The sequence below is a fragment of the Coenobita brevimanus genome, chromosome 1, assembly GCF_032717465.1.
Source record: "Coenobita brevimanus isolate Jiangsu-jjx chromosome 1, ASM3271746v2, whole genome shotgun sequence".
Classification (NCBI taxonomy): Eukaryota; Metazoa; Arthropoda; class Malacostraca; order Decapoda; family Coenobitidae; genus Coenobita; species Coenobita brevimanus.
Genome location: NC_136954.1, coordinates 10,852,351 through 10,864,967, shown reverse-complemented (window position 1 = coordinate 10,864,967; position 12,617 = coordinate 10,852,351). Strand labels below are relative to the sequence as shown.

The 12,617-nt window shown below is 41.4% G+C and overlaps 1 protein-coding gene across 1 annotated transcript in view; it reads right to left on the bottom strand.

Annotated features, from left to right (window-relative positions):
* LOC145414185 (glutamate receptor 1-like) overlaps positions 1-12,617 on the bottom strand; it is a 337,109-nt gene that overhangs the window by 306,311 nt on the left and 18,181 nt on the right. Inside the window, exon 3 of the mRNA XM_080283792.1 lies at positions 4,267-4,396. Coding sequence (XP_080139918.1) covers positions 4,267-4,396 — 130 coding nt within the window. The remainder of the gene's footprint in view (positions 1-4,266; positions 4,397-12,617) is intronic.

Genomic DNA, 12,617 nt, shown 5'->3' with positions numbered 1-12,617 from the left:
CCTGTGGGACGGCTCACTGCATTATTAGCACAATAGTACAAACGACCTATGAAACAATCGTGGAAATATATGGTTAATACTAGATAAATGCGAGTTGATCGGTGTGAAGTGGTGAGAGAGAGTTCGGAGAAAACGAGAGCAAGAGGTAAGGGAAGACTCGGAGGAGACTGACAAAACGAGTTACCAAATGCGAGTTTCTATACGATATTTTTGTTTACAAAAGTTATACGAGGTTTTATTCATTAGCAGCACTAAAATAATACAGAGAATCTAAGACGTGCACATTAATTTTGATTATGTAAGGCAAAGAAGATAAATGCGAATAGATATGACTCTGAGCTGTTTCGCTACGGTGAAGTGGCAGAATGCAAGAAACCAAGTGAGTATAAATTCTGACATTCCTTTGCAATACTATGGCTAAATAAATGCTCATGATATCACAAACAGCAACACTATTACACATACAACCTACCAAATGTGTATTTGCCGTGGAAACGTGTGATGACGACGAAGTAAATGGAAGATATATGGCTGTGACTGAGATGATTTGGTGCTTCGGATCTACCAACCACGGCACGCTCTGGCCTCGGGTATCGCCAGCCCACCACCACCACACCACCACCATCACTTACCTGCATCTCTCTCTCTCTCTCTCTCTCTCTCTCGTAGGCCTGCCTTTTAATATTTCTGATAGTCATTCATTCTCTCTCGTAGGCCTGCCTTTTAATATTTCTGATAGTCATTCATTCTCTCTCTCTCTCTCTCTCTCAAAGGCAAAAGAATGACGGGCTACGTTCTGTACGAAGGATGTCAACAGATAACTGCTACAATATATAAAAAAAAATTCTCTCTCTCTCTCTCTCTCTCTCTCTCTCTCTCTCTCTCTCTCACGGGACACATTAATTTTTCAATATTTTATCATCGTACGGAAATACTCAGACCTTTCAATCCAGTGATGTATTTTTAAGTTTATTTTCCTGCTACCAAACCACTGCATTTAAGTATAGAGAAACTTTCCTACCTCCAAGGAATAAATATTGCCTTCATTTTCCCCTTAAAAGATACACAAAATCAGTGAAGAAAATTGTCTGGAGGAATGAAAAAAATTGTAATTAAGTAAAATCACTGAATAACTTTGAATACAACATGAGTAAAAGAAAATAAGTCACTGGATTCAATGCGTTATGTACAACAGTTAACTTCCCTATACTGTAGTTTCCAGTTAGCACTATATCTAACCCCTTCAACATGATTTCCTGGAGCTAAATGAAATAAAAATACTGTGATTTAAACGCTTTTTCCACAAGGTAAATATATTCGACTGGCGGAGCTAAGAATATAGTAGTTATTGTTATCGTTTACTCAGAAAACTCAAACAAAATAATCTACTGCAAGGAAAAAAATATTGAAAATATAATCAATTCAAAAAAGAAGAATATTTTAATTTAGTGGCAGAGATTAAAATAAAAACGTTTTCCTTTTCTAAAATGTAATTATAATTGGTGCAAGGAAAAATTAATACGAAAAAAATACATTTCCAAAATCCAAAAATTATAATCTGACGGTAACACGAGTCAAAAAGGAAAATATGTTACTCTAATGAAAGGATAATGAAAACTTTAACCCCTTCACTACGAAAGGTCTTGGCAAGGTAGATACAACCGTGTGACTGGACCGCCAATGACATGCAAAGGAAATCACTGTATTATATGTGTCAGAGGAGACCGGCCACCTGCTTCACTGCCAGAGGTGTGTCCTAAACATAAGATCATTTAGAGGTAGCCACATCCCCTAAGGCTTCTATTCTCCCCCAACGCTCTCTTCTCTCCTCCCTCCCAATTTTTCTCTGCTGCCCTCCCCATCTCTTTGAACGTCCCTTACTACACCTCTCTTTTTCTCCTCACCCCTCTCTTCTTTCCTCTCTTCCCATCTCCCTCTACTTCTTTCTCCACACTTTTTATTTTTCTCCCCATCCCTCTCTTCTTTCCCCCTTCCCCATCCCTCTCTACTTCGCTCCCCACACCTCTCTACCTCCCTTCCCATTACTCTCTCCTCCATCACCTCAATCCCTCTACTTCTCTACCTCCTTTCTTTTCCATATCCCTCTGTACTCCCCTCTCCACCTCTTCTCCCCTCTTCCGCACTCACTCCTCCCTTCTTCTCCTTCCCCCCCAACCCCACTCCTCTTTATTTCCCTCTCTCCTCTCTTTTCTGCTTATCCCACTTTTCCCATGAAGGGAGAGACAGGGAGGGAGGGAGGGAGAGATGGGGACGGTAGGGGGGAGGGGGGAATTGGTATTGTCCGTTGTCCTGGGTTAATATTTCCCCTCGGACTCTGGTTTGTGGGGAGGGTTATGGCTTTATTTCTCTCTCTCTCTCTCTCTCTCTCTCTCTCTCTCTCTCTCTCTCTCTCTCTTTTCTCCCATTTCTGGCCACTATGCGAGTCATCTCTATACATACATATATTTCTGGAGTGCTTCGGGGTCAATGGCACAGCATCACCTGGGGCTCGAATCCTGGCGCGGGATGGGAGAGGGAGGCTTGGAGATGCTGGAGATGAGGGAGATAGGAGAAAAAAATGGGAGGAATGAATGGGACAAAAATAAAATGATGGAAAAGAAAGGAAGAAAGGAAAGATAAAGTGACATGATCAGGTAACAGAATGCAAAACGGAAAGAAGATGAAAAATATTGGCACGGAATGAGTGAAAGAAAAAAATGGAGAAAGTGAGAAAAAAAGAAAAGGGAAGAAATGAGAGAGGGAAGTGAGGTTTGGAGGTGATGGAGATGAGAAAGGAGATGGGGAAAGAGAGGAATGGAGGAGGAAGGAAATGAGAAAGGGTGAGGAAAGAAAAGGATGGAAGAGAAGGAGGAAGAGAAAGGAATGAAAAAGAAGGAAGAGCAGGAGGAAGAGAGGTCTGAAACAGTACGAAGAAACAGAATTGTATGAGAGACGAGACAAAATTATGGGGGAAAAGGTAGGGTAGGGAAAAGGAGGAATGGGAAGAGAGACAATGAGAAAGGAAAGATGACAGAAAAGGAGACCAGCGTTTTGAGAGGCGGGATTAGAGGATGGAAAAGTGAGAGAGAGAGAGAGAGAGAGAGAGAGAGAGAGAGAGAGAATATATCCAGAGCATCTACATAAAGTGCCTAGAGAGAAAACTGAACAAGAAAAATAAACATAAAATAGCGGTAGGTTGGCCAATGAAAGCAATGGTAAAAGGCAAGAGCAGAAACCATGGAAGGAATCTGATCTGTAAATGATGAAGGAGTAGAAGTTAAACCACTCTGCAGGAAACGAGAAGAGACAGCAGATAAACAGATAAACAGGAGGCTGAAAGAGGTAACTGTATTAAAAGACAGGAGCACTGAACGTCGTGGGAGTAGCAGAGGTAAATTTTTAAGTAGCAGTAGTAAAAGAAATCAGCAAGGAACCTGTAGCGGGAGGAAATAGCAGGAAGAAAACGGGAGGCTGGAAGAGGTAACTATATATATATATATATATATATATATATATATATATGCAGACTAATTGACCGTCGTGTGGGCCGTAGAGATAAATTTTGAAGAAGCAGAAGTAAAATCATTCAGTAGGCAACCTGTAGCGGGACGAAACAGTAGAAGAACATGAGAGGAAACAGTAGAAGAAAACGGGATGCTGGGAGAGGTAACTATGGTAAAAAAAAATACAAAAAACATACTGACCGTCGTGTGAGGCGCTGAGATAAATTCTGAAGCAGCGAAAGTAAAATAATTCAGTAGGCAACCTGTAGCGGAAGGAAACAGTGGAAGAAAACGGGATGTAGGGAGAGGTAACTATGGTAAACAAGGGGACGTGCTCACTGACCGTCGTGTGAGTCGTAGAGATAAATTTTGAAGCAGCGAAAGTAAAATAATTCAGTAGGCAACCAGCAGCAGGAGGAAACAGCAGGGAAAAAACGGAAGGCTGTAAGAGCTAACTCTATAAAAAACATGCAGACTAAATGACCGTCGTGTGAGTCTTTGAGATAAATTTTGAAGTAGAATTAGAAAAATCATTCAGTAGGCAACCTGTTGCGGGAGGAAACAGTAGAACAACATGGGATGAAATTAAAATAAAAAAAAAAAAAAAAAAAAGCATACTGACCGTCGTGTGGTCGTAGAGATAAATTTTGACGCAGAGAAAGTAAAATAATTCAGTAAGGAAGCAGTAGCGGAAGGAAACGGTGGAAGAAAATGGGATGCTGTGAGAGGTAACTATGGTAAACAAGAGGACGTGTTCACTGACCGTCATTGGAGTCGTAGAGGTAAATGATGTGATCCCAGCGGTAGTGGTGGATGAGGTCAATGATGGCCTGGTGGTACTCGGGTCTCATTGTGGTGGCGTAGTCCATCAGACCAGAAGACGGGTTTGGCACCTGTACGCCAGAGAAGCGGGAGATATTTATTATGTTTCGATGTATACCATATTTGCTGTTGACCTCACAATTATATTATTTTTGTTTCGAATATCTGTCTATATCTATCTATGTCTACCTATGTCTATATCTATCTTTTATCTATGTCTATCTAGTTGTCTATCTATCTACCTTCTTATATTATTTTGGTCACACTCTGGTATCTGTAGGAAACCAGATGAAGAGGTGGATAAACATTCTCTCTCTCTTTCTCTCTCTCTCTCTCTCTCTCACACACACACACACACACACACACACACACACACACACACACACACACACACACAGAGGAAAACTTCCAAGCAAGCATGCCTGGGAAACAGTGCATTCACCTGGATTGAAATATCTGATAAACTGCGTAATCACACCACAAAGTCCCTGACTCATACATTCACGCCAAAAGCAACGTGGGAATTTGCAGCTGGTGAACGTGCGTGTGCGGGATGGAAAAATATATATGTTTTTTTGATGTCAGAAAACCATGTCCGGATTTGTCTACGGGCAGCTACTCCCCCTCCCCCTCTTCTCTCTCTCAGGTTTTCCCCTTCCCTACTCCTCCCTCCCCTCCATCCCCTTCCTTCCTTTCACCCTGGTATCTTTCCCGTCCCTCCTCCCTTTCTATCTTCCTCCATTACTGTTTATCCAAACATCGACAGAAGGGGAATCTAATCCAGAGCTTCAGGATATATAAGGGATCTGATAATATAAGCATAAATAATCTCTTCACGTTTGCCCTGGATACGCCAACAAGTGGACAAAACATACATCTATCAGGACAAAGAGTTAGCCAGGACATTACCAAATATTTCCTCTGTAACGATATTATCAGTGTCCGTAACAGGCTCCCGGAAAGTGATAAGGACAGCACAACCACAAATACGTTCAAAAGAAAGCTAGATATTTGTTTGTCAGCTATAGGCGTTAACTAAGGAAAATTTGGGTGTCAAGTAGGGGACTCCTCCTGGACCATCCTCAAAGGCGGTAGGATTGGTTGTCCACCCTTGTACTTGGGACAGTACTTAGCATATTACAGGAACACAGAGCCATACTAGGAGGGTTCGCGTTTCCTTGTTTCCTTATTAGTTTAAATAAATAAAAAAATGTGTAGAGAGAACATGTACATTTTGGAGTTTCATATCCTTTGAAACTTCCTTCAGGTTTATTAATCCTATAAGGTGCTATTTCAGTCTTTTTCCTCCACGACGTATTGCTGGGGGGGGGGGGAGAGAGGGGGAGAAAGCCTAGTACTGTACTATCCTTTTCTTATAATCCTGTGACTTAGGTTAAGCATTACCTTTTAAAGACGGACCACCTCGCTAGTACCGTATGGTTTGTGTGGCTGTTTAAGTAACTATCATTAACTCCATGTAACTCCTTTCTCTCCCTCCTCCTCTCTTTCCAAATCTGCTTTCTCCCCTCTCCCCTTTCTTCCATTCCCTTTTTCTGAAGCCCCTCGCTATCTTCTCCCCTCCCTTTTCCCTACCCTTACTCTCTTCTCTTTTTCTTTCCCTTCGTCTCCCATCTATGTCCCCCTCGACCAGTCAGCACACTCTCCCTTCCTACCTCACCATTCCTCTCCCTCACTTCCCAATGCCTGTCCCCTCCTCTCCCTCCTACCTTCCTTCCCTCACCCTGTTCTCCCTCCTTTCTCATCTCCCCTTGTTCTTTCCCCTTCTCTCCCGCTTCACCCCCCCCCTCTCCTCCACTTTCTCTCCTCCTCCTGTTCCCTCTCATCCTTCTCTTTCCCAGTCTCCACTTCGTTCTCTTCATCCTCCCTCCCTCTTCCTCTCTCCTCCCTCATCTCCTCTCCTCCTCTCTCTCCCCTTCTATGCACTGAATCATCACTCTCTCCTCCCACCCTTTTCACATACTGCTTTCATTGCTCTCCCCCTTCCTTCCTCTACCTCCCTTATCCTTCCTCTTTCTCCTCTTCCCCTTCTCCCATCCTCAATCCCCCACCCCCTCCTTCCCCTCCCTCCTCCACTTACCACACCACTACACCATCAACAGTACCAAAAAAAAAAAAAAAAAAGTGTGGAGGAAAATCAAAAGTAAAGAAATATCAGTCCATATTACAATTACATGAGAAAAATAGGCATTGGTTATGAATATGTAAACAGACTTTTGTTCCCTGGTTGAAGGCTATGCCATGTATTTTGTAGTAATGTTAATACTTTCACTACCATCACGTACTTCCATTATTCATTCCTGCTGCTTCTAGATAGTTTTGCTTGACTTTAACATCAAAGTCCGCATTCTCGTGGGTTAAGGAGGTTCACTAGCACCTTTTCCTAATTATTTTAATTACACCTTTCTGTCCTCTTCTGTGTTACATAAATCATTACAATATCGCCATACTATTCATAAAAAAACTTATGAAAGGGTATTAATCATCCATATCCAAGAATAAATCGCTCAGGAGGAGGTGTCAGGGCGCTTCTTTAACTGACGAGAATACGAGCCTAGGAGTCACATAGTCTTCATTAACCCCTTCAGTACGAGAGGCCTTCATCACCAGAGCAAAAAAAAAAAAAAAAAAAATCGTCATCGCATTCAAGGGGTTTCACTACGATGCCCTACTTTTATGTTCTTGTTATTGTTGCTGCAGCCAGACGATTTTATCCAGCTGACGAGTACTGCCAAAAGGCTTACCCAAGGCTTCATCTAATCCCTCCAGTTAGAAAAGTCTATCCTGAGTAAAATCGTCTGACGGTGCTAAGATTACAGCGCAAAACATGACCTGGGACTAAAGGGGTTAAGGTGCCTCGTGATTTACAGGTGCTTTCACAGGTGCAGGTTAATTACTTCACAACGATGACGTGTATTACTTTATTATTTTCATCTTCAAACGATTTTATGTAATTTAAGAATCTCTGGAAGTCAAAGGGTTAATGAAGGCTATATTTAACCTCTTCGGTTTTTACAGTATGCAAAATTAATATAATCGTCTGGTAGGAAATAAATGAGGCGCTCACCAACCACTCACTTGATGTAGTGCTGTTCTCGGGTGTCTGCTCTCTCCTCTTCTCCATCCTTCCTTCCTTCCATCCTCTTCTGTCTTTCCTTCATTCTTTCCTTGTCCTACTGCCTACGGGTGACTTTACGCTCCTTCTTCTGTCTTTCTTTCCTTCATTCTTTACTCTTCCTTCTGCCTTTGGGTGACTTTACACTGAATGACAAGCCAAATGGTTTCCTGTACACCAGGAAACCATTTACTACGCTGGGTGGTAACCATATAGCCAAATTTTGGCGCCTGATGGTTTAGTGGGTAATTAAGGCGCTCCAATCGGATTGAGGGTGGTTGGGGTTTATTACTCACGTAATGCCACTGACGGATGAGTGAGGCTGGCCACTCTCATCTTAAATGTCAGGACCAACTCGCCTAGCCCCGGGTTCCTATGCTCCCCGCGGGGCAACGTAGGATTGGATGATGGATGGATGGATGGACGGAAAATAAATATGAAGATTATAAATCATCAGAGTTAAGAACTGAAATTTGATGTATACTTTTTGTTTGCAATTTGTTTACCTGCTTCACTATTCTTGGCACGTACATTTTGCTTACTAATACTTTTTCATACTTACAAATTTGTCAGCTTCTGTGTTCGTAACTTTAGCTGTTAAATAAAGTCAACTGAATGATCTTTGTACCTTTAAATAAATAATCTTTTAATGTGTGTGTGTGTGTGTGTGTGTGTGTGTGTGTGTGTGTGTGCGTGTCTGCCCGTGTGCCAGAGCGCGGGGGGGGGCACCAATGCATGAGCTTAAGGCTCTGATAAAAAATAAAAATAAAATAAATATCGGTGGCGGAATGTTGCTCTCTGTTATTAATGTCCTCAATATAGCCTCATTAATTTAGATTTCAATAAACAAGCGAGGCACAATGGCATATTTATCAGATTCACAGAGAGATATATAAAACAAACAGCCCATCAGTTGACCCGGTAAAATTATCCTTCTGTGAACCCGTCTGATGTCAGAACAGGTTCAAGGTTTAGATTTCATAGGCTGATCCTTTTGTCAGGGTTGGAGCTGGTAAACAACATCAATTTGTTATGGCTGCTATGTGCTATGTACTGTTGCTTCAAAAGTTCCGTTCCTCCTGTAGCCTTCTGTAGCTCGTTATGTTAATTACGGTACTTCAAACTACAGCTGGTTAAAACACACAAACTAACCGGACAGATTGCAGTGACGATATGCAACATTACTCAAACTAAAATAATTTTAACAGTTACATCAGGAAGAGGAACGGAACCTTTGGAGGCAACAGTACTTCAATGCAGTCACGTCATTAGAGGAGAGAGAGAGAGAGAGAGAGAGAAAGATATTGGCAAAACTCTATTTTTTAAAACCCTAATTTCAGGAACACCAGTAATTGTCAGACGTCATCAACAGCATCCCATACTACAGAGTGCAGTCCGCAACGGTACAGAAAGGTTAGACAGGTTTTCTCATCATAACATGCAAAATTTCCGTCAACGACCGTTACTTCGCCACATCCTCGCCTTCTCTGTTTAATAATAATAAATCGATTAATGTCTTGTAATCATGTTGGAAAGGCCTGGAAATCCTCATCATCAACACAGAGACCGGGACAGAATTATAATGGTATGCTAAAACTGGTCAATGAGAGGCAAGCCCCCCAATCTTTTATGTCCATTTGTGGGATGCATATGATCATTAGGGTTAATTAATATACTTATAATTTCACTGTCGCACTCCAGAATCGGGAAATATATCAAACTGACAAAAAATAAGAAAATTTGAAAAAAAAAAATAAAAAAAAAAGAATATTCAAGAAAACGAAACCAAGGGAAAGACATTGTATTTAGTCAAAGAAAAAAAAAACAAAAATGTGAAATCAGGTTGATACGTAACAAAAAAAATATCTCAGACGAAAAGAACAGAATATGATATCTGACACAGAAAACAAGAATAATATTCGTTAAAAAGTATACGTGAAAGGAAGAAAGAGGAATACAGTGCGACAAGAAACTGACATGAAGAAGCTTTAATGTTTTGCTGCATGTCATCACTATGCAAGTAAAACAAAAGTATACCGATCACACACACACACACACACACACACACACACACACACACACACACACACACACACAGAGCAGTGCAGGATTTCTTGGGCAGCGTCTTAATATACAGCAGCCCGTCTTCTCGTCGGGTAAGGAGGCTCCCTGTCACCTCTCCCTTAGTTATTTATTTTTGGATATGGCTTTAGATAATTTTGTAAGTTATTTATGCAGATTATGGCGGTTTCAGTAGGATTTATGTAAGAAAATCGGACTGTAAGATATTATAAACAAAATAAATCGGTTGGGAAAAGGTGCTAGGGACCTTCCTTTACCGATGGGAATACGGCCAAGAAGTCATAGGGTCGGATTCCCAGGCACATTTATGGTAAACTCTCTCTCGTAACTCAAACTTGTATTTTACAGGACTAACAAAAAATGCACAGAATCTTACCGTATCTGTCTTGCCTGGAAAAAAAAAAATGGTTATAACAGAAAATTTGTATCAGGGATTTTTTTTCTTTTCTTTATTCTTTCCCCTTTTATGCAGGAAGGGTAAGGGCCTGAGAATGGAGAAACTTTCCATCTCTTGTTCTTCCTGGGAAAATTAATCCAAGTTATGACAAGGGATCGATCGTAAGTATATTTGAAAATCCCATCCACTGTTTGCTGGTTAGAGAGAGAGACAGAGAGAGAGAGAGAGAGAATTTTTAAGCCACTGCGTACAGCCAATTTCTATACGGATATTTGTTGACTTTTTTTTCACTGATTCCTAACAGAGAAGCAATCCTTTCATTAGTAGTGTGTGTGTGTGTGTGTGTGTGTGTGTGTGTGTGTGTGTGTGTGTGTGTGTGTGTGTGTGTGTGTGTGTGTGTGTGTGTGTGTGTGTGTGTGTGTGTGTGTGTGTGTGTGTGTGTGTGTAATCCCTGGTCGATTTTATTCTGCTTATTAAAGGTCTTTCGCACCGAAGGTGTTAGTGAAGGTTATATAGGGCCCCTCTAATCCGATTTTCATCCTTCAAAACTGAATATTATCGTCTAGTACATGGACGAAAAAATTAATATATGACGTCAAAGACTACTGCTGGATAAAAACAAATAAATAAATAAAAATGATGTCATCGTAGTGAAGGGGTAGATAATCTGATGTGCTCCTCTATCGATATTTGCTGCCAGAGATCTTTTATGGTGAATCCCAACTGAAATATAATAAATAAATTCGCTTTATTTCCAAAAAGGATGAATTCCACTCCCATGGTGAAAACATTTTATCCGATTCCCTCCACCGCCAAAAAGAAAAAAGGGATTATTGCTTTTTGGTCTGCCTAGTGCCTCTCTCTCTCTCTCTCTCTCTTTCTCTCTCTCTCTCTCTCTCTCTCTCTCTCTCTCTCTCTCTCTCTCTCTCTCTCTCTCTCTCTCTCTCTCTCTCTCTCTCTCTCTCTCTCTCTCTCTCTCCCAAATCTGAAAACATCAAACACCGTCCAAAACGAACCACATATCTATTTCCATCCACAAGCAATGACGGGAGGGCTGAATGGCGGGGCTGCACGGAGAGATGGCGACAAGCATGACAGACACAGGATGTGGTGGGGGGAAGAGTATATAACCAGAGAGAACACACAGAGTAATAATCAACCTTCTCTGTCACCATCTTACACTTTTCTTTGCCACCAAAAAGGGCTCTGAAATTGCGGGGTTGTACAGAGACAGACAAAGACATGGGCAGGGGAGAGGCAGAAATATTAATGCAGGGCAGAGTCACAGTCACAGCCAATGGTCTTACAATATTAGCACGGAGACTTCGTTACACATTTTACTTGGCGATTTATTGTACACATCACTAATTTTTTTCATACTGCTCGTTACCGAAGCAAGCGATACTGATAAAGAATTTGAAGAGATAAGGTACGAGAGAAATATGGATGTAATATCGATAATAAATCGCTATGGAAAAGGTGTTACGAAGCCAATGTCGTCTACAATACCACTCCATGCCTGTCCCCATAATATACCGGCCTATACCAGCCAGTGGGATGCGACAAGCAGGTGAGGTCGTATTAACGTCTTCATTCCGGTGATGTATTTTATGTTTTATTCTCGCTTAATTCACACGATTTTCTTCTACCTCAGGAGACATCACGTTAAGAGTCAATGAGAACTTCTTAATCCCGTCACTGCGGATCTTATATCTATTCCACCCGTCACTGCTGATGTTTTCTCATACACATATCACTGCAGATGTTCTCTCTAAAACCCGTCACTGCTGATGTTCTCTCTTAAAACCCGTCACTGCAGATGTTCTCTCCAAATCTATAAAAATCGTCTGAAGGGAGAAGACTACAAACGACTTATGTAGGCTACCACTGTAGTGAAGGGCCTTTGTCCTGCCGTGGACTGACTGACTCACTGCCTGGCGACGACGACGACGATGATGCGTGATGATAACTAACAATACTAGAGATCTCCCGTTCAAGAAAAGGTTAACGGTGTGCCAATATTAACAATTTTGGGCTCCTATGACTCATTCTCAGGTGAATAATATAGTCTTACATTAGCTGGAGTAAAATATTAGATTTGCCCCGACTATGAAAGCTTGGCATTGTGGCCTTCCGAATTCTCATATTTATCTGAGGGACCTATATACCCGCACATCAAAAATAAACAATGACAACATGTATTATAACAGCATGGCACACCTGTAGCTTTTTTTTTTTTTTTTTTTGCTCGACTCTGGGCATGCCTTGAATGGCAGTTCCCTGAGGCCCAATAGTCCTATGTACTTCACCTCCACATGTCACCATTTCGGCACTAACAACCAGCACCCATATTGAATACATGCTCGGGCTGTCTCATACAGGACTGGTGTATTGGTATTAGTGAAGGTGTTTTTATGACATGTCGGCAGGTTTTATGGTACAGTTGCATTCATGATTCCCTGGATATATACATCTGGAGGTATCTGGCATCCTCTTACTACACGACGTAGTATTAATCTATGAACGAAGGCAACGATTTGTGTCGTGCCCGCTGGTTGGTTACAGAGGCCCAGTTCCATTGGTTACCAGTGTAAGAATAAAAAATTACATTCTAAGCATCTCTACTGCAGAGTGTATTGCGTGATATTGTCAGTATAATGGCAGCGATATCACATGATTC